Source organism: Nematolebias whitei, chromosome 5 (genome assembly GCF_014905685.2).
Source record: "Nematolebias whitei isolate Nwh7 chromosome 5, NemWhi1, whole genome shotgun sequence".
NCBI classification, from domain to species: domain Eukaryota; kingdom Metazoa; phylum Chordata; class Actinopteri; order Cyprinodontiformes; family Rivulidae; genus Nematolebias; species Nematolebias whitei.
The window spans coordinates 6365930-6388491 of NC_056502.1; the positions used below are offsets into that span (position 1 = coordinate 6365930).

A 22562-nucleotide genomic window follows, 5' to 3' on the forward strand; every position below is an offset into this window, starting at 1 on the left:
ATATTTAAAGAACTGGATTTCGTTTGATCGGCAGCATCAGAATATGACCGACTTAAAAAAAGCATCCTAAATATGGCACATCGTTTAGAATGGATAATAAGAATATGATTTAATAAACAAACAAATAAATACTGTAGTGTGTCTCATGAGAAAATCAGGACTAGAAGGAGTTTCATGCAGTGTCGTCATCCGGACTGAAGGGGGCAGCAGCATCCCACTGCGCATGCTCAGCTAAGCGAAGAAGAAGAAAAGCAGGAAGCAAAAAGCTGCACAGACGTGTTGCCTCTCAGATGGATATTTAGTGGACAAATGTCTTCATTTGATCACTTGAAGGAGTTTTTCAGAGAACATTTGGCGGAGAATCACCGATCGATCGATCGGTTTGATGAAGAGCCCATTGATCTTCGACCCGGACTGTCGGAGATCAGCTGGAGCCCGGACCTCCTCAGATCATCTGCAGGTAGAAACCCTGATGGCTCAGAGCTTCATCACAGACTAAAAGCTTATCGTTTGAGGTTTCTCATACACTTGCTCCTTTGTGTTTTTTTATTTTTCATTATTTTATAAAAAAATCCATATTTTGTAAACCTTCACGAGTGTTTGTATTTGTATCTTGTTAAATTGTTTTGCTTTTGCAAAGTTCATGCTCAATAATCCAGGAAGAAAATCCAACAAGTTCAGTCAGGTCATACGAACGATTTATTTTTTTTAAAGACGTTTAGTCCTTCATCCAAAGGACTTCATCAGTCCGAGGAGCCATAACAAACTGAGTCCCACAAGCAGCACACCCACAAAGTGGACCAACCAGTTTGTTGGTAATAAGATGGTTTCTGGGGCCCACCCTCTCCCCCGTCAACTCCTCTGAGGCAGCATAGCCAATATCAAAGTTCATTCTCAATAATCCAGGTAGAGAATCCAACAAAGTTCAATCAGATCATCTGGACGGAACAGTCTCAAAACGGTCTCTGAATTGTCTCAGCCAAAAAAAAAAAGAGAAGAGAATGAAACCACTCATCTCTCAGCTTGATGTGTTGTTCAAACTGAGACCAGGTGGAGGACAGAAGGACAAAAGCTGGACGTCTTTAAAGAACAGGACAATCTGAAGACCAAGCGTTCCTGGAAGGAATGCATATCGTCCGCCCTTTTTACTGCCATGATGTTAGATTCATCTTTATGTTGACAGCCGCTTTGGTCAAACACGTAAAAACAACATTCACAATCCTGCGCTCAGAATATGCATCATAGATGACTCTCTGCTACTACCACACCAAACTTTAGCTCCGTATTTGTAAAACTGTCAGAGTTAAAGCCAGTTTTGTGTTTTATAATGTTGGTAATTTGTGGTGAGCATCTTAAATCATGATAATTCCAAAAGGTAATCAGTTGTGTGTTCTAATATTTACTTTCTGAGAGTTTCATTGACATTTGTGCTTGTGTTCAGGAGATATTTTGCTAACAGACAGATAAACACAGACACGCTGCTTCTCCTTCAGTGGCAGGCGATAACAGTCACTCGCTGCAGGATGTTGATCACAACTAACACATTTTGAACTAACTCCCTGCTCATTTTCCTCAGTCTTGTAGTTTGGACCAACCACCGGAGCCCCCTGAGCCTCCTGCACGTTCTCACTTCCTGGAGTCCAAGCCTGCAAGATGAAAACATGTCAAACCGTCCTGCATTAATCTGTACAGGTCAGTCTGTGTGTAACATTGTGTTTGAACACAAACGTCACTTTTCTACCATAAAAACGTTTGAGTGTGTTCCTTTTTTGTCAGCCGGTGGTCAAGACGAGCGGTGAGGGAGGAGTTTCCCTCTCAAACAAAAGGAAAGGCGCCTCCATAAATCAGAGCTATCTAAGGCTGCGTTCAGCCACATCTGATCATTTCATGACAAATCTGATGTTTTCAGATCTGACCTGAGTCTTCTTCATATGTGGTTCTGAATCGGATCCGTATTGTACTCCATGTGAACAGTGAGGTGTAGGAGGATGGAAGTCCATCCAAATATTGATAAAGCTCAGACCTCCACAAGTCTTCAGCTGCAGAACACACATTTTATTTTAAATTTGTTCTGTTCTGGAGGACTGAGGGTCTCCAGCAACACCTGATGGTGGTGTCGGATCCAAACTGGAGTTTGTTTCTACTTTCAGTTCCAGATGTTCATTTCTGCTCCTGAGCAGGCAGGAAATATAAACACCGGACCAAACGATCCTGTCAGGTCATAATTTACTTGGTTCTGATTGTCCTGTCCACTCATGCCAACGTGTGCAGCCTCCATGTTTCCCTCAGTAAACGGGGCGTGCCGCATGTGACATCACGTGTTTTTCCGCGGGCTGCTTCAGAACCATGGGCTGTTCCCCTGAAGGAGGTCCACTTTAAATCAGACCTGAACCATCATGTGGTTTCCAGCTGAAGATGTAAATGTTCAACAGGAACGTAAAACTCTAGAAAACACAGAACCTGTAATGGATCAGATCAGCTGTGGAACTGCACCAATCAAGGTGGCTGCATGTTGGAGCAGCTCTGTCATTCATTCATTCAACCATTATTTATGCTGATTAGTCTCATTGAGCCTCGAGGACTCATTTACAAGAGAGACCTGTTTTAACAAAAAATGATGACAACAGTAGACAATCATAAAAAAAGCATATAAATTGAAACGTAAATGGAAGAAAATGATAAAACTAAACAACATTCATTCTGAGGTGTTGCTTTAGAAAAAAATAATTCTGCTTTTTTCTGGATGTAAATCACTTTTTTTATTTAATTATTATTTCCTCCGGTATTGGATGCTGTGCAGGATTTTTACTGAAAACTTTTTACTGTGAGATTTGTTATGATGCGTAACCATGGCAACAAGATTTTTTTTATTTATTTTTTTCAACCGGAAGCAGCAGTTTAACGTCTCAAAAGCTCAAATACCTCAAACCCTAAATCCCAAAGGAGTTGAAAAGGAGGCGCTGTGGATGAATTCCCGTCTACCTGGCAGCTGTGTTTGAGAATCTGACCTCCGAGATCCTGGAGCTGGCGGGAAACGCTGCTCGTGACAACGGGAGGACTGGGATCACCCCCCTGCAGCTCATAAAGCTGCTGGGAGGAGTGGCCATCGCTTGGGCAGGCGTTCTGCCCAGCATTCGGGTGGTCCTGCTGCCCAGGAGGACCGAGAGACCCGCCGGGTCTGGGTGGATGGATCTGCACCTGTGGCCAGATTCTTCAGATCCACTGTGGGAGATCCTTCCTGCCCCCAGCCATCAGCATCTATAACAACAGGATGAGCAACATTTAATTTACCTTTGGGATTAATAAAGTATTTTAGAATTGAATTTAGAACCACTGACTTTATTCAGTGTTCTGTTTACATCCAGGTCTCTTGTAAGTGAGTCCTCGTGGCTCATTGGGACTAACCTGTTTAAATAAAGGTTGAATGAATGAATGAATCAATCAGTCAGGAGGTAAATGTAGTAAATTAATTTGCACCTGTTGATTAATTAAAAACACATAAATTGATTAGTGACGTAGATTTCAGGCTGCATAGGCGGAGACTCTCGCCTGATTTGAGTTTAATTTTCACCTCGACGGGTTTCTCTGACTGTATGCAAACTTGTGACCAGCGCCCAGGCACGGTCACTTTTAAACACTTTCATCAGTTTTTACCTGAAAGAACTGGAATCCTTTAAATCTGGTTCAGGTGTTTGGTTTTAAACTGACAGAGTTGAACCTGGTGTTGTTTCAAAAAGACAAACTTCTGATTTAAAATCATTCAGATTCATTTTAGATCATTGAATCAGATTTTATTGTTTAATTTAGCTTCAATTTACTGAAACCATAAAAGAAGAATGGATCCTTCTCCTCAGGTTTGTGGGATTTTGAAATAAATAATTTTCTCGTGAATCGACACCACAGAAATAAATTTGTTCAAATAAAGGAGATCTGAGTTTTTTAATAAAGTTTGATTTGTCTTTTCTTTTTGTCTCTGCAGACGTTCCACAGCATTGTGTCTTCAAAAAGGAGGAGGTTCTAACAGAGGAGGAACCAGAACCTTCACAGATGAAACAGGAACCAGAACATGTGAACGTTACAGAGGAGGAGGAGGGTTCCCTCAGGCAGGATGAAGAGCAGCCTGGTACCGGTACGTTCACCCCTCCTGTCAGAACTCTAAAGGCTCTTTGGACCTGTGGGTTCTGTTTTAATGGGTCAGTTCTCCAACACCTGGAGGTTCTGTTTCCAGAGACGTTCTTCTGTCTGGATGAAGTCAAACCGTAGAATCCAGAAGTTCTCTGTCCATTTTAGGAACGTGTTCCGGCCCATTGTGTTCAGTCAGGTCCTGGAAGTGGTCCGGTGTGTTTCTGGATCAGAGTCCTGGTCACCTCTGACCGGCGGGACTGACCTGACCTCTTCAATAATTGAATAATCCAGATTTCCTGATTTTTGTGTCAGACGAGCTTCTGAGAATCGGACCCGACTGAAACTTTTTCTTTTTCAGCCTGAACTCTTCAGAACTTTGAACAAACTTTCCATAATGTTCTTGTAACAATAGTCCACAACGTAAAGATGTTTTAAAGCTCATATTTCACATTGGATGAAAAGGTCATGAAACGAAGTGAGAATGTAATTTAATGTTTGTTTTTAAACATGGAGGTCTAAAAACTGCCTAGATGAAACCATCACTTGTCAAAAACTACAACCACCTTCTGTAGTTTGAAAGTTAAAGGTTTTGATTTTATCCCTGAAGACAAAAACTCTTTGCACAGCACCAAAACCCGTTTGGGTTAATCAACACCAACGTCTGGACCCATCAAACAGATCGGGTCTTTATCAGGTTCTGAAACAGGTCAAACCGGACCTGAAGTGAACAAAAACACCAACAGATTCCACGAGTCGTCGTTTATTAAACACAAACTAAACGTTCAAGCTGCTTCTTCAGGATCTGAGGTCCAGGATCAGGAGCTGCTGGAGAACTGATCCTCATCAGTGGACCACCTCTACCTGCAGCATCCAGGTGTGTGTTAACACAACGCCAAGGCAGAAAGACATCAGCAGTGACCTCAGAGAAGCTACTGCTGCTGTCCGTCAATCTGATAAGGGTCAAAGGTCACCCAGAGTCCTACAGAAAGAACGTTTGTTCACACGTAGGAAACAATTCAGACAGCTGATTCACCCTGAAGGTCAGACCGTGCAGTGACTCTATAGGCCTCAGTCAACATGTCAAAGGTCATGACCTCTCTAAAAACAACATGGCAGCTTCTAAAAAAGTTAAATCTGGTCCTCTGGACATTCAAAAAAACAAAACAAAGCAAAACAACAGGGATGAAGGGATGAAGATGTTCACATCCTGGATAGAGAGTAACGATGGTTTGAGAGAGGAGTAAAGGAGGCCATCTTTGTAAAAAGAAATCGTCCATCATTAAACAGGGGTGGAGGCCTCCGGGTTCAACTGTCCCCCTCTTACAATGCTGTGATTGCTAGTATCACTCAGCCCTCTGTGAGTAGTAAACAGCCATCAGTGTGCTAATGATCCATTGTTATGCTGATGGTCCTTCTTGAGCATGTGATCAGCTGGTTTTGGTTGTCAGCAGCAAAACTGGTTGATCCACTCTGAGAAGGTGCTATTTAAGAGACTGAGCTGAATACAGCACCTCAGACTGAGGAAGTCTCTCGGATGAGAGACGAAACGTTTCTACATTTTTTTTGTTGTTTTGCTTTGTTTTGTTTTTTTGAATGTCCAGAGGACCAGATTTAACTTTTTTAGATTTTTCTACCTGGATTATTGAGCATGCATCAGGAAACATGGCAGCTTGACTTAGATTTGGAAAGTTTCATCTGAAGGAACCACAAGACCTCTGGGCCAGAACCATACCAGAGGACAGATGTTTACCCAGAATGCACTGCAGCAAACAGCGCCTCCAGCTGTCAGCACGGTGGTGGAGGCTGATGGTTTGGGCTCCTGTTAGTAACTGAGTGGACCAGAAAGCCTCTGGAGACCAAAGGGTTCTGGATCAGATGAGTCCATCGGTCCCATTGCTGACGATTGGATCAAACTGAATGCAACAGGACCATGGTCCCAAACACAGCAGCTACTATACAACAGAACGGGTCTGAAAGAACAGAACCAACGGTCCATTTAAAAGTCCAGAACCTGAACCTGATTGAGATGCTGTGGTGGACCTTCAGAGAGCTGAGCAGAACCTTCAGTGATGGAAAGAAGAGTGGGCCAGCACTAGTCCAGAACAGGAGAGACCAACAGAAAACCACTGAGGGTTCTTGATGTTGGATTTGAATAATTTCAGAACCGGTTAAAGACCCAATCAGTTTGATTAGGTCTGTGAAACGCCAGAACTGAACGGTGGAGGACTTTCTTTATCCATGGGTGTTTCTGCAGTAAGAAATGTTTTACCTTTCTGTGTCTCTTTAGACTTCTTTCTGAACATCATCTGCAAAGATGAGGATTTCCTGGCAGATCAGCGGTTCTGTAAACAGGAGAGCACCTCCAGTTTGGACCAGGAGGAACCAGAACCTCCACAAATTAAAGAGGAACAGGAGGATCTCTGCATCAGTAAGGGTGAAGAGCAGCTTGAATCGAAGCAGAAGACCAGAACCTTCACGGGGACTCTTACTGATGAGGAACGTGACCACGGGGAACCAGAACCGACCCAGAAAGCAGAGAAAAATCTCAGCAGAGATGCAGAAAACTCTCCCTCCTCAGAGAGTCCGAGGAACACCAACACGGGTCAGAAAGCTTTACAGTGTGAGTTCTGTGAGAAGGTGTACAAGTCGAGGTCCAAACTCAAAGCTCATTACAGAGTTCACACCGGTGAGAGGCCGTACGTTTGTAAAACATGCGGGAAAAGCTTTTCCAGCTCTTCTTCCTTACATAATCACGTGAACATCCACTCAGACGAGAGGCCTCACTCCTGTGAACAATGTGGGAGGAGCTTCAGAGTTCACGAGAAACTTCTGATCCACATTAGAACCCACACAGGAGAGAGACCGTACTCCTGTAAAACCTGCGGCAAGCGGTTCTCCCAGAATGGCAATCTGACCGTCCACATGAGGATACACACGGGCGAGAAACGGTACCCATGTGACAAGTGTGAGAAACGGTTCAGTAACAGCGGCGACTTGTCACGCCACGTGTCCACCCACACTGGTAAGCGGCCATATTCCTGTCCAACCTGCGAGAGAAGCTTCACGCAGAACGGCAGCCTGACGGCTCACATGAGGACGCACACCGGCGAGCGGCCATTTCTCTGCGAGACCTGCGGGAAATGTTTCCGGCAAAACCGAGATTTGTTAGTTCACAAGACGACTCGGCACATCTAAGAAGGAAAATTATCATTGGTAATCCACAGAGATTAAGATTAGGAGCGTTCAGGTGCACCTTAGACATCCCCTGATGTTCAGACACAACAGTTCTGTTCTGATCATTGACCGTCTGAAGATGTCTTCAGCTTCGGTATGGTTGTAAAAATGTGGTCGCAGCTACAAGTTTAAACTAAATTTACCTGTTCAAGAAGACTGAATTGTTCTTATTTAGCACAGAAACATTGACGGATTAATTGGTGAGGCTTTTAGTCCAGGTTGGCTTTTAAAATATTTTTAACAAGGATTTTTTTCCTTTAAGCTCATCTTTAACGAGTCTGAAACACATCTCGCTTTAACACATTAAAGACAAACAAACGTAAAATTCAGCATATGATAAATCCAAGAAGTTAAAACTGATTATTGTGTAATGTTTAAAATAACTGTTCAAAAAGTAGGCTGTTTTAAATTGTTGGATATTTTCAAAAAAATTGACTTGGAATTTAGTGGAGTCGGTAAAAAAAAAAAGTAAAACAAAATCTGCCTATTTTTTTCTCACATAGATGAGTAAAGTACAACGGAACTTTAGGGCCACACAAAAAAAAAAAAAAAAAACATTGCCACGCTAAGAAAAATAAAATAAAAGCCATAAAATTACGAGAATAAAGTCATAGAAAGGTCACGTCGGACTCGTGGGGGAAAAAAAATTAACGACAGCTTTTAAAAAAAAAAAAGTCTTGTATGACGTTATTCTCTTGATTCTATGACTTTATTCTCTTAATTTTATGTTGTTGTTTTTTTTCTTAGCGTGCAATGTATTTAAAAAAATAAAAAATTTTAACGTGGCCCTAAAGCTCCGTCGTAGTAATGTCTTTAAAATAAAATAAAAATCTTTCAGCACAAATTTGTGACAGGATGCCAGCTCGTGTTTGTTTACTTCTGTAAACAGCTGAAGTGACTGAAAAAAGGTCCATGACGTCCATCCAAGAGACGTTTGGGACGGAGAAGTTTGACATTTTGGACGTGTTGGGACGTCTTTTTGCTCATGTTTGTTGATAAACGGGTCCAGATGAAACTGTAAACTGTAAGTTTGTTTGAATCCTGACTTCTGTCTTCAATGAGCTCCACACCCGACTGATCGCTGACAGCAGTTTGAATCATTTTGTTCTTCTGCGTTCAGCTACAGGTTGACTCCGATGTTTGCTCCTAAACGTCTTCGTTTAGACTCCCCTCGTGTGTTCAGACTGCAGCTGACTGAGGTCGCTCATGCGACAAACTTCCACCTGGTTTGATTCAGTCGAGCGTGTTTACATGAAGTTCTGCTTTTCAGAATTGAGTATGAATAAATCTATAAAACTACCGGAGTGAAATCTTTCGAACGCTCTTTGATGCACTTCAGGAGAAACTTTGAATGTTTGATTTCAGACTTTGTCGTGAGTCGCTTTAAGTAAAAATAAACACGCTCTTGATTTGAATTTACATCACTTTAAATATTTAAATGTCCCCACTACACTACAACGGTTCTGACTTTTAAAATAAGACGTCCTGAGAAAAGTTTAATTTATTTCTGTATGAATATTTGGATGTAAGACGTATGAGAATAAGCCAGAATATTTTTTTTATTTGCAGTCGAAGTTGAGTTTTATCCAAACCAAGAACAGTCTGGGAGATTTATGTTTTTATTTTAGATCTGATGGATTTCTATTTAATGGCTGTGTATTTATTTTAACTGAAAGAGTTACTGTTTATGTGTAAATGTTCACACATACATTAACTTGTAAACCATAAATAAAGTAGTTTCCACTTGAAGGCTGAGACATTCTTCTCTCTTTGGGCCTCTGAGTGCAGTACTCTGTGGAAATACTCTGATTACTCTTCAGCTTTGTGGTTTCTCTGAGCGATGACCCAGATTCTGATATGGAGTCGCCTGACTGATCAGAAACCAGATGGAGAGCGGATCAGAAGTAAACCCAATTCAAGATGGCTGCCACAGCTTTTTATTTTTTATTATTATGGAAAACAATTTACAAACAAACCAAGACAAAAAAAATGTAATACAAGGCATCAATTAACTTTCACAGGTTGAGTTATATACTTTCAAGATGGCTGCCACAGCTAACCAACATTTGTGCTGACTAATGTTGGTTAGCTGTGGTGGCCATCTTGAATTGGATTTACTCCAAACGTTGATCAGTTGCAGATGGTCATTCATTGATTACTTCTTGCCGGTTTTATTGACATTTAACTGAAGGTTCATGAGATATTTTGCTAACAGATCCAACGCAGACACGTGCAAAAACAGGAACTAGTCTCTTTATAAGAAATTTTTGATCAGATATGCTCAAACGATAATAGACAAAGAGATGTTAATCTTAAAGTTGACAAGTTTATTGATTAAAATCAGTTTTTACCTGCTGATCACCTGTTTATGCTCCAGTCCAGCAGGTGGTGCTGGACTTCAGGCACCGGAAGTTCCGGTTTAACACCAACAACAAACATGGCGGCCGGGGCGGCTGAACACCGGGCGTTCTCTGAGCGTCAGCGGGAGTTTGTAGCAGCTGCAGTCTGTCGTGTCAAACCGTCTCCAGTTCAGGATCTTAGAATTTTTTTTAGGAACAGATGGATCTTTGGCGCAGACTCAGACTGCTGGGTATTAACTGGGAACATCGGGTCCAGTTAAACAAATCAGGTCGGTACCAGCTAACACCCGACCCATGGATGGAGGCTCCTTTTGGGTTTTGACGGTGCAGCAGCTGCTGTTTTCACACGGGAGCAACAAAAAACTTGTTCTGTCTAAAAGCAAAAAACATTTCAGCTTTAAGCGCACTGTTTCTGTAGAGAACAGCTAAAAGACTACAAACATGGCGGTTCATTTGGCCAACGTGAACAAGCTCAGATCTCGTGAGAATTCAATTCACCAGTTTATTTATATTTTAACTCCCGAGTCCCAACAGAAGTTGTCTCACTGTACAAAAACATTCACATACATCCAAATCATTTAGTAAAAGTTACCGTGCACAAACTCCACCACGATAAGGTGACGATTCAAGGAGGAATAATTTTGTTGCTTCGCTTTTATTGTTGTTTTGTCTTTTGTTCGACTGATTTTATAAAGACGACCTTTGTATAGCTTTTGTTGTTTTTATGAGCTATAAAAATAAAATGGACATTGACATTTTACTGCAGAAGTTTTATGCGCATATCGCAAAGTTTATGTAGGTAAACTCAAAGTATTGTTTTTTTTTATATTTTGTATGCATTAATAAAATGTCTGCATTTTTTTCAGTCAAAGTTAGAAGGAGCCTCTTCAGAGGGTCTGAAGATCCACACGAGGCTTCAGACCTCGGTTCTGTGCAGCAGGTTTACTTTTTTGTTGATTCTGTTTAACAAAAACGATTCCACAGGTTTTTACTCTGGGCACATGGTGTGCTCCAGAGCAGGCTAACCATGTTTAAGTGATCCTGGAGTCTGAATTCACTGTAAAGTCAGGAGTACTTCTGATATAAAATGTGTTTTTGTTGAGTTATTTAAAGAACATCACCCGTTTTTCATCCAGTCTTGCAGTCCTGAGAAAAAGAAAGTTCACTCTTTCAGTTCTTGGGTTTTATTTATCAGGCTATGATAAAAATGGGTTTGACCAAGTTGATTTAAATACAACCTGAAGTGAACAAAAAACCCAACTCCCACTGAGTTATTTGAGACTCGTGGCTTCCACAAGATTTCAGAGGTCCAGTTTTGCCCCAGAGCTGCTGACCAAATGTATTGATTAACTGATCATCAACATCAATACAAGCATTTTTGTCTCCAACAGGGTCATCTGTGACCATGTGAGGAATTGATAAAGTCCTGCAGATAACTGGCATATTGCTGCTAAAGGAGGTTCTAAAAGCTGCTGGATAAGGAGCTGGAACAAGTTTTTCACTCGCAGCTTTAATCATTTTTAAATAATTAATGACACGATGGGGCCTGCTGGCATTTTGTTCACTTCACATCAGATTAAGATTAGGGATGCACGATATTATCGGCATGGTATCAGCCGATATTAGCATTAAAGTTCAATATCAGACATCGGTCATTCCTTTAAAATAACTCACCGATATAAAAGGCGCAGTTTTTGCCTGCAGCGGCAGCACAACGTGATGACATCACGCGCGCCTACCTGATCTCACGGCGGAGAGGAAAATTCAAAATGTTGGCGGTGTGGAAGTTTTATTTTCCGTTAATGAGGATGTCGGATTCTGAAGATTTATGGACTACGTTGAGCCTCACTACATCGTCCCCAGTCAGAGATATTATTCCGACGTAACGTTACCCGAGTTACAAGCTGTCATTTCCAACGTCATTGAGAAGCTAATAGTCGATAGCACGACTTGGGTGAGTTTTACCACAGACATCTGGACGTTGTGTTAGAACTTTCACAGGAGTGCAGAGGATCCCACACTGCAGCTATAGGAACCTGGAACAAGCCTCTACAAGTGAGACAGCATCATTGGTGGCTAATGCTAATAAATAATCTTTAACACGTTTCATTTAATATAAGTTAAAGTGCTATGCAAATGGCTGTTACTGATTATGTCACCAGCTCTTACAGCTGTTGCACAATTTTTGTAGCAAATAAGCCTAAATAAGAGGGCTATGTTCTGACAAAGGAAAGTATATAAAATATTGGTATCGGCATCGGTTATCGGCCAAATAAGTTTTAACATATCATATATCAGCCAAATATCCAATATCATGTATCCCTAATTAAGATAGTTTTAGAACCTGGTTAAAAGGACAGATTGTGAAAAATGTGTGCCTAAAACCCCAAACAGAAAAATGGAGGACTTTTTTTTCCTTGTGACTGTAGGACTGGATGCTGCAGCAGTTTTGATCCAGACTGAAAGCCCCACAAGATATGAATTAAACCCTGAGCTTCTTCACAGCTGCAGCCAGCTAACCAACACTGCAAGACCATCGAGAACAGAGTTTAACGGACCAGATCAGAACGTTTTAACCAATTTCTTCTGTTTTTATTCTGTTAAGGTTTATATTTATGTAAAAATATAAAACTGTTTTTTATGTTTTCTCTCAAGACTTCCCACAGCAACATGTCTGCAAAGAGGAGGAGCTTCTACTGGATCAGCAGCTTTGTGAACCAACAAGGAGCTCGAGTCTGGACCAGAAGGAACCAGAAACTCCACACATTAAACAAGAACAGGAGGAAGTGGACCCTCCATACATTAAACAGGAAGAGGAGGATCTCTGCATCAGTCAGGATGAAGAGCATCCTGAAACCAAGCAGGAGACCAGAATCTTTGCAATGACTGTAAATGAAGAAAGTGACGTGGAACCAGAACCAAACCCAGACCCTCTCTCTTCTCAGAGTCAGAGTGAAGCCGAGTTGAGTCAGACACCTTTCCATTGTGAGTTTTGTGGAAAAACCTTTAAATTCAAGTCCCAGCTGAAGGAACATTACAGTGTCCACAATGGAGGGAAGCCCTACATTTGTCAGATCTGTGGGAAAGGTTTCAGGATGACTTATTACTTACAGACTCACATGAGAACTCACACCAGGGAGAAGCCATTTTGTTGTAAAACATGTGGTAAAGGTTTCATTCAAAGTGTGAATTTAGCGACTCGCATGAGGGTTCACACTGGTGAGAGGCCGTTTTTATATGAAATGTGTGGAAAAGGTTTCGCCAACAGCAGAGGTTTGTTTCACCATGTGAAAACTCACACCGGTGAGAAGCCTTTTTCTTGTGAAAAATGTGGTAAAGGTTTCGTTCAAAAGGGGAACTTGACTGCTCATATGAGGATGTGCCTCGGTGAGCGTCTGTATCTGTGTGAATCATGTGGGAAAGATTTTACTAACAGAAGGGTTTGGCTGGACCACATGAGAATTCACGCTAGCAAAAAGCCGTTTTCCTGTAAATGTGTTACCAGCGCTTCAGCCACATCTGCTCTCTGAGCGTTCACAGGAGGACGCACACCGGAAACAAACCCTTTTCCTGCAAAACGTGTGGGAAGAGTTTCACTTAGAGCAGGTACCTGAACGTTCACATGAGGACTCACAGCAGCGAGCGGCCATTTCCCTGTGAAACGTGGCAAAAGGGTCAAATCTAGACAATATTTAACAACCCACATGAGCACGCACACAGGAGAGAAACCATGAAGCCGTTTAGAAAATGACTCCGGATTCAAAATGTGCTCCTCAGCTCACTCATACAGGACAAGAACACAGAGGGTTTGAAAAAAAGTGTTTCCCTGAAGCTAAACTGGTGACATCTGACGAGGTTTAAAAAGTCACTGTACAGTGGAGAAATGGTTAAATACAAGAAAACTTTTATTTTTTATTCAAGCTTTATACAGGTAGTCTCACTGAGTCACGAGAACTCATTTACAAGAGGAACCTGTTTTAGACAGACAACATATAAGTACATACAACAATTAACTACAGTAAAAATGCAATTAAAATAAAAGTAGTGTTCTAAAACAATAAATCAAGGTGCCATAAAACAAGGTAAAATACTAAAAACAAGAACATATTTGCTTTAATGTTATTTACTTTTATCAAATTTTAAATCCCCCCTAAAGAAATTAAGGTGGACAGCTTGTTGCAAGGTGTTCCACAGAGTAGGAAAATGCCTTTTTGCCAAGTTCAATCCGCACTGAGGGGACGCTGCAGGTAATGATGTCTTGAGAGCGCACGCTGTAGCTGCACTGACGACGTGACATGGGAGAAGAAGAGGGCAGCAGACCAAGAAGTGATTTATAAATGAAGTACCATTTTGAGAGCCTACGTGTAGATAACGATGACCAACTGACCAATGAGTACAGAGTGCAGTGATGGGTACAGTAGTTGCAACCAGTTATGAATCTTAGCGCACCAAGGTAGACAGCTAGTCCTAGCGGTTCACAAACTTTTGCCACTCACAAATGTGTAATATTGTATAATTTTCCTCAATAAATAAATGAACATGTATAATATTTTTGTCTCATTTGTTTAACTGGGTTGTTGTTGGAGTTAAGAACTTGTGTAAAAATCTGATGATGTTTTCCATCATATTTATGCAAAAATAGAAAATTCTAAAGGCTTCACAAACTTTCAAGCCCCACGGTATGTTGAACTTACATGACAACAAAATCTTTCAACCTCGTGTATTTGCTTATGACATATTTCAGTTATTTGAACAACTTTGTTTAGTTTCTGTCCCAGCTTCATCAACAAGTCATGCTATACAGGAAAATGTTTAAACATCACCATTTCATTGAAACAAATGTGTGATTTCGCCTTGACGCTGAACTGCATTTTATACTACTACTACTTTATTCACAATCTAAATATTAAACACTAACACCTAGTGCAGATGTGAGGCATGCCCCATAGAACTGGACCACAGTGGTCCATGTTGGGCCACAGAGGGGATCATTCATTCATTCAACCTTTATTTAGACAGGTATATCCCATTGAGCCTCGAGGAATCTTTTACAAGAGAGACCTGAATAGTCAGGTCTTTACTTGTCCCCATGGCGTCACATCAATTATATGTGATGGGGACGTGTCCCCCCACATTTAAAGAATATTAATTTGGACTCCGCTCACACACATTTGCCATGAAACATCAATTCACTCGACGCTGTTTCTATTTCTTTGTGAACAAATCCATTTCATTTGATTAATAGGAGAATACTCAAACCACTAAATGTCCACTCCAGGTTTTCCTGGTTACCTACAACTCTCCACACAGCATGTAGTGTTTCTCCTCGGTTTTCCACCTTGGGAGATCACGGGGGGAGGAGGGGGAGACACTTCTGTTTTGCGCACTAGCTTAGCACCACGATAGTGCTGGCAGTTGTTGATGGGGTGGGGAGTAGGATGTGTGAGAGAAGAGGAGTGCTACGTCTGTAGCATCTTAGCTAACACGTCTGTATTATGTGCTGCTAGCTTAGCGCTACAATAGTTGTGGTAGTTTTAAACACACTGGGGGTTGGGGGAGGGCTCACAAGGAGAGCTGTTGGTCAGGCTACTTCTTCTGCCATGCTCTCTAAAATAGTTATTCAATCAAGTGTTTACAAATGTAGGTAAATGTAAACGTTTAACAACCCGTTAAAATATACTAATGCAAGAAATGGTTTTTACTTTATTCAAAATTTTCTGGGGGGAGGACCCCCAGACCCACACCTACCAGTGTGTCCCCCCCCACATTACAAATGCTTCTGACGCCGATGCTCGTCCCAAGGTCCAGGCCAGCTTCAAATGGAGTTTTTCCTTTCCACTGTCTCCTTTGTGCTTGCTCAGTATGGGAGACTGTGATGAAGTGAAGATTAAACACAATCTTCTGCTTCTTTAGATGGAGAACTTTTACTAATTGGCTGTTTTTCATGTATGTAAATGTTTACAAACTGGACTCTATCAAATAAATATGATTTAAACCAGTTTAGAGCTGTTCTTGTAATCCCAATTTCATATTAAGCCTCTGTAGTAGAATATTGTTATGAACAGCACTGAGGTCTAACAGGACCAGTATAGACACAAGTCTAAAAGTCTGTTTGTAGCCAGTCCTGTCCACAGTAATCTGATTAGTTACTGAATGCTCCTCCACACATTTTTAATTCAAACCTCTTGTTTTGTTGCTTCCAGCCTAACTTTAGTTCAACGTGTTGCTGCCAACAAATTACAAATTCTATTTTTCTAAAATTTCTTAGTTTTGGTCTTTGATCTGTTTTTGTTAATCCATTGTGAATAAAATGTATGGCTTCATGAGATTTACAAATCAATGGATTCTGGTTTTTTTTTAGCTACATTTTACACAATGTCTCAGTTTCTTTTTGTGTCTTTTTGTGACTTTTTTTCTTTTTTGGTTATAACTGGTGTGATCTTTTTGTTTGTATGTTATTCATAGCAATAAGTTGATCTACGAGTTTAAAATGTAACGGAAGGAGAGCTAAGTGTGAGAATGTAACATCATCCTTCAGCTGTGGATTTCATCAGCCAGGACCTGACCTCTTCTCGACCTACTGAGACTGTGCAGTGCAGATCTTCCTGCTGATTCTTGTCACGGTGTCGGACCGTGCCAGGCCCTGTTCCCCCTCCCAGCTGAAGGACAGATGAACTTTGGAATGAATTACGATAATCCAGTGTGGATGGGTTCATCGTACTCCTGTGCGGGTCGACCTGGACTTACGGGACCTGAGAGGGACGGAGCTGTAAATCCTGGGAACCGGAAGTTCCAACCAACGAGATGAGACGCCGGCTCAAGAAATGCAGAGACTGGAGAGGAAGTTAAAGAGAATCTTAGGCGTCTGTAACGTTGCTCTTTATGTATAATGTAATCATGAAGGAGTAAGTTTGTTAGACTCATGGAAAGGAGGAGTCTGTAAGGTTTTTATTACAAATCACATGCAGAGATAACTCTGGTTACACTGTGGACATTTATTCACATCCTGCATTTTTATGTTTTTAATCTGTAGATTTTAGACAGTCATTTTTTAAATTCATGCCATTTTTAACCTGATTATCTGTTTGTTTGTTTGTTTTTTTAATAAAGCTGCCTGCAAGCACTAAACCTGAAAAGTGTCTCCTGAGTGTTTCTGGGTCGGTTCTTATTTTTTTATTATTAAACTCTGCCAGTTCTTTCTGGGTTTGACCTAAAAACAATCACTATCTAAACCTGGTTCTCCTTCCTGTCCTCAATCTAAAAACCCAAAGAGGAGTGTCAGGAGGCTCACTGGTGGGGGGCCTCGGTTGTCCTAGGATCTCTACCTTCAGGCAGGTTGAAGTGAAATCCTGTTGGTCTGGTTAGTTTGCTGTCTGAACTGCATCTGCAGATAAAGCAGGCGGGCCTAGACCTCCCAGAATCAGCTGGATCAACGAGAGAAGGAACTAGAGGTTCATTCGATGTGGTGGGGTCTGACCCCCGCCTCGTTCTCCAAATGAGAATAAGACGTACATCGATGCAGAAAATCAAGTTTGGACTCGTAGCTGGCAGTTTGCTCCTTTCACCTGGAAAAGAAAACATCTGTGTTCTAACAAGTTCAAGATCAAGTTGTTTTCTAACTGGTGTTTTGCTGGAAATGGCATCCCTGCTACATGAGGCACCACGGTGGTTCATAAAACACTACAGTAATTTGTGGCCATCTTGTGGTTCTGGTGTAAAAGGTCCCGTATTCTGTTTTACCTCAGAAAGTCAATCACAATCTATTTTTGTGCATTCAAACATCTGAGACCAGCTGGTGACCCAAAACTAAGAAAAATCTCAGCCTGTTTTTGTGTAAAAGGCTCACAAACCTGTTGCTCCAAAACGTTTTAGCTTCTGAGCCATAAAATGATCATGGTGGATCGCTGGCGACCCCCATCTGTTGATGTACCCTTTAAACCCTGTTAAATATGGACTGAGGGGCAGACATTTTATTAATTTCCTGAGGACTGAGGACGGCTTTATTTGTTGGCAAGCAGCTAAACATCTGCTTCATGCAGTTTCCAGAGGTTTGTTTTGGCTTTTGGTGCAAACAGGAAACCTTCTAAACAACAGAAATGGTTACAAACTGTGCAAGAACACGAATACAAGGAAAAAATTTAGGTTTACTTTAATTCTCTCCAGAAAAACACTCATCTCCAGAACTACAAACATTCACTACTCAAATCCCCCTAGAGACGGGGACATCAGAGCTCTGCTTGTTTAATATGAATTCATATCTGGAGATTATCTAAAGACTCCAACTTGTTTTTTATAACAGATAATTTTATCTTCAATGAAAATTTTATGAGAAAAATTTTCTGAAAATGTTCATAATTCCCATATGGTCTAGTGGTTAGGAGTCCAGGGGGCTCGGGTTCGACTCCCGGTATGGGAACGTCTCTTTAGAGGCCGAGATGGGGTAGAGGTAGGGCAGCCGACCTGGGACCAGAAAGTTGCAACTCGACTCCTGGTCATGTCCACATGTCGCAGTGTCCCTGAGTAAGACACTCAATCCCTAGTTGCTCCCCGGACACCTATAGCTGTCCACTGCTCCACCTGGGTGTATCTCAGGTGATGGGTTAAATGCAGAGAACTAATTTTGTCACTGTATGGGAACATACAATGATGACAGCATATAGCACAGTATATATATATATATATATATATAAATATATATATATATATATATATATATACTGTATATACTTATATAATTGAAGCCAAAAAATGATCTGGCTCATAGGGGGCACTGAGAATGATTTGAGACATTTTGGAAACTCCTTTGAGAATGACGTTCACCAACAGCCACTTCAACAAACACTATAACGTTTTATCATTTATTTTTTGTGTGAGATGTTCTGAACGTCGTGTGATATAAAAAGGTCAACGTTTCAGTCTGTTGGGAACAAATCACTTTCGTTAACGTTGCTGACTCAATAAAGAACCACGGACTCACGGCAGGTGAAGATTTTTAACCGGCTTTACTTGTAAGAGTTCATGAGGACAGAGTACTATCATACGATGTCACAGAATGAACCTCGGAGCTGCTCTTCTGATGACTTCATAACATTACCATCACATTTCAGTGGGTGTTATTCGTCTCTCACGTCCCGTTACCCTCATCTGCCATGAAGGCGTCAGGGAGGCGCTGCTCAGAACTCTGTCTTCGGTCCGAGTCGGCCTCCAGGCCAAGATAATCTTGTTGTGAGAGACAGTTGAGCCGGAAGTTCTCGTTCACAATATAAAAACATTCATAACCCGTGATCCAAAATATATTCTAACAATAAACATCATGTTTCACTGTAAATCAGTCAATCTGAAGTGAAGCAGCTGCAGGAACGTGAAAACTTTATACCACAAAGAACAACAAGCAGTTGCCATGGTAACTGATCAGAAATCGGTGAGATGCTGAGCACTCAGAGCCATCAGCAGGGTGCTGACGATCAGGGTCTGATGGTTCATGCAGCTGCCACTGCGTCCCTGCAGGAACAAGAAGCAGATCTGAGGTCATCGTCGCTCGTTTCTGACAGGAAGCGAAGCTGCTGTAAATCTGACTGGTCTGAGTGTTTATTTTAACAAAACATCAGGTGGAAAACAGGAGCTGCTCACCTTGTTTTCAGAGTTAAGGTCTATGTAGTTCCCCGTCACTACGAAGACAGAAAGATCAGCTGTTAGAATCCGTCGCACAAAGACAGCTCTGCGTCGCTCCGCTGCTCTTACCGAAGTAATAATCGAAGGTGGCGTTGTAGTCGTAGTCTGGTGTTGGTGTTGCGCTTAAGTCGTCGTAGAAATAAGGTGACATTTCCTCTTCTTCGTCTTCATCTTCATAACTTCTTACGTTTCCTGTTTAGAAACATAAAGTGGAAACATGAAACTACAACCTGAAACATGGAGGAGTTGTGGGAGGTTTACATCTCTGGCCTAAAAACAAGATTTTCTTGTCCTCCGTTGTGGAGCGAAGAGGCGGAAATGGAAATATGTCCTTGCGTGTTGTCACCACGATAACTTGAAAAATAAGTGCGATGCCAACTTCCATTTCAGTGTGAGGCTGCGTCTAGGTGTAGGAAAGGTCCTTTTTGAAATGTGGGTTGCCATGTCTTTATCCAGTCCTGAAAAACACTCATCTCACAAAACAAAAACATTCACTATTCACACCCCTCAGCGACGAGGGGCAATGATTTACTGAATGTTTTAATATTTGACTTAAAAGTGTACAGGTGTATATTATACTTCTGGTTTTAATATTTTCACATCTTATCCATCTGCACGACCTGACCAGATCCAGGACTCGACTTTGGTCCCTCCTCCTAACCCTACCCCTGTCTGGAGGAAACAGATTTCAGTTCCTGCGATTCAGAGTCTCATCTGTGAGGCTAAGTTACGGATCAACTTCTCTGTTCTGCTTTGTTTACCACGACTGACAAGACACGAGTTAGTCAGGTTAATGCAGAGACGTGCACATGAAGGTGTGAGACCGAAAATAAAAATAAACTTTACTCCGAGAGCTTCACACACAAACAGGTCAGAGGTGAAGATAACGTCATTAAAAATAAATATGTTGTCCGGACATTGAAACAAAGGCTGGAGTGTTTGAAGCTGAAAAATAAAAGTCAGTTCAGTGATGAAAGACAAACATGTCACATGATGAGACAACCACAGCTTTTATTTTAACCCCAACAGAGAACAGGAAGTGATGTAAGAGCCCTATGAACTACCACACTCAGGGGTCTGCATGGATCAGAAGTGGATGGAACTGAAATCTGCATGGATCAGAGGTCTGGATGGATCAGAGGTCTGGATGGATCAGAGGTCTGGATGGATCAGATGTCTGGATGGATCAGAGGTCTGCATGGATCAGAGGTCTGCATGGATCAGAGGTCTGGATGGATCAGAGGTCTGCGTGGATCAAATGTCTGGATGGATCAGAGGTCTGGATGGATCAGAGGTCTGGATGGATCAGAGGTCTGGCTGGATCAGAGGTCTGGCTGGATCAGAGGTCTGCATGGATCAGAGGTCTGCATGGATCAGAGGTCTGGATGGATCAGAGGTCTGCATGGATCAGATGTCTGGATGGATCAGAGGTCTGCATGGATCAGAGGTCTTTTTTGCTTCATTTTCTGAGGACAGATGTTTGGATCAGAGTTTCTGAGGGAACGTGCCCGTTAAAACAACATCATGAAGTCGAGTGCCCCTCCCGTCTGAAGGTGACTGGAACGGGTGTGTCGAGACCCGTTGAAACCCGTTGGGACCTGCTGAGACCCATTTAGATCCATTGGCAGTTGGAGCCTTGGGGAGGCCAAACAGAAAGTCATCTGTCAGCAGTTCAGCTTGCTGAGGCTTAAAGGATCGGTCTGTTGAGGTTCTCTTTGTGCCTCTAAAACCTGAGTACTGAAGAGGAGCAGATGAAGGACCGGTACTCAGGATCACGTGGTTTAAAGATAAAACTGAATCTCTTTTCTTCAGGAGGAAGTCTGTTTTTAAGAAACTCCGAAATGTAGACTAAAACTTTCTGATGAAATGGTTTCGGTTCTGTGATCCTCTTGTGAATCAGAGTTCTCCCTTCAGAGAGATGGACTCCAAATGTTTGGAAATGACCTTTGACCCCGCCAACAACTGCTTCATAGAGGTCATTGCTGACGTCTTTCCAGCTTGGTGTTGTATGCTCCAGATGAGGATGAGTTGATCAACGGTTCCTGATCCTGGACCCCTGAGATCCTGTGAACCAGGTTTACGCTCTCAGATGTAACTTTTATTTATTTTAGGTAAGAACCAGAGACGGTTCAGAAACATGTGAACAGGCTTCATGACGGACCCAAAACTCCTCGTTAGTTTGACTCCAGTTCTGCAGCTCGCCTGAGTTTTTGTTTCTCCTCAGATGTAGTTTCTATTTTTTTCATCCCGCAGTGAATCTGACTGTTCGCTCGGATGAATCGTCCCGAAACGACGATCGTGTTTTTTCATGTTTCAGGGCTTCGTCTTCTTGTTGATGGTTTGGAGAGAAAAATGTGACGGAAGATCAGATTTTTTTCCTGTTTGATTTCATCCCGTGGATACAGTTTCACAACCCAACAAACAAAAAAAGGAAACCTGGGGGCACAGAATCCAGACTGAGTTTCTTATTGTCGTCATTAAATAAAAACACTAAATCAAAAAGAAGACGAGTGAGAGATTAAAAATAAAACCGCCGGGAGGAAAAGAAGCAAACAGATCCCTGTAACCTCGTGAGCGAAACCTTTGTTTTCTGTTTAATATTTGTACTTTTGATGGAAAAACAAAACACAGAGCTGCAAATGTCGCCATGTTTTAGCTGTTTCTGTCATAATCCGTAAAATAGAATTTATCATCAATTCTTTCTGTAAATTGCGTAATAATCTGACACAAGTAGGCAGGATTAACACGATGAGGACAAACAACATGGAGTTTAATCGACTGCACGAAACTCCAACAAACACCAACTGTCTGCTCCGAAGCTCAGCAGGAATTAGCTTTTAGCTACGGCTTGGCTAATTAGAGCTTCTGCTGTCATTCAGGCCTCATTAATTTTTGCCCCCAAAATGTGATTATTTAAAATCTTTCATAAACATTAAAGGATCCAAACTTTCCTGTGAAGTCATCAGCCCGTCTGTTGATCTCTTCGCCTGTTTTTATTCCATCTGTTCTGTTTCGGCTGCGACTCTGTGGAGCATCCCAGTGTTTAAATCAGCTGTAATCCTCTGGATTCTCTTCAGTAAATAGCTCCTTCAGCCTCCCATCAGACAGACACCCCCCCCCCCCCCCCCCCCCCCCCCCCCCCCCCACCATTATTTCCCCCTTTTTCTTTCT

At 41.8% G+C, this 22562-nt stretch overlaps 1 protein-coding gene across 1 annotated transcript; it reads left to right on the top strand.

The window, feature by feature from the left end:
* The first annotated feature begins 246 nt into the window (after positions 1 to 246).
* Positions 247 to 7923, top strand: LOC119409842 (gastrula zinc finger protein XlCGF17.1). The gene is made up of 4 exons (XM_037676745.1): positions 247 to 460; positions 1577 to 1692; positions 3980 to 4129; positions 6413 to 7923. Exons 2-4 carry the CDS (start codon positions 1662 to 1664, stop codon positions 7318 to 7320), a joined length of 1089 nt encoding a protein of 362 aa, XP_037532673.1. The 5' UTR covers positions 247 to 460; positions 1577 to 1661; the 3' UTR covers positions 7321 to 7923.
* Positions 7924 to 22562: the final 14639 nt, after the last annotated feature.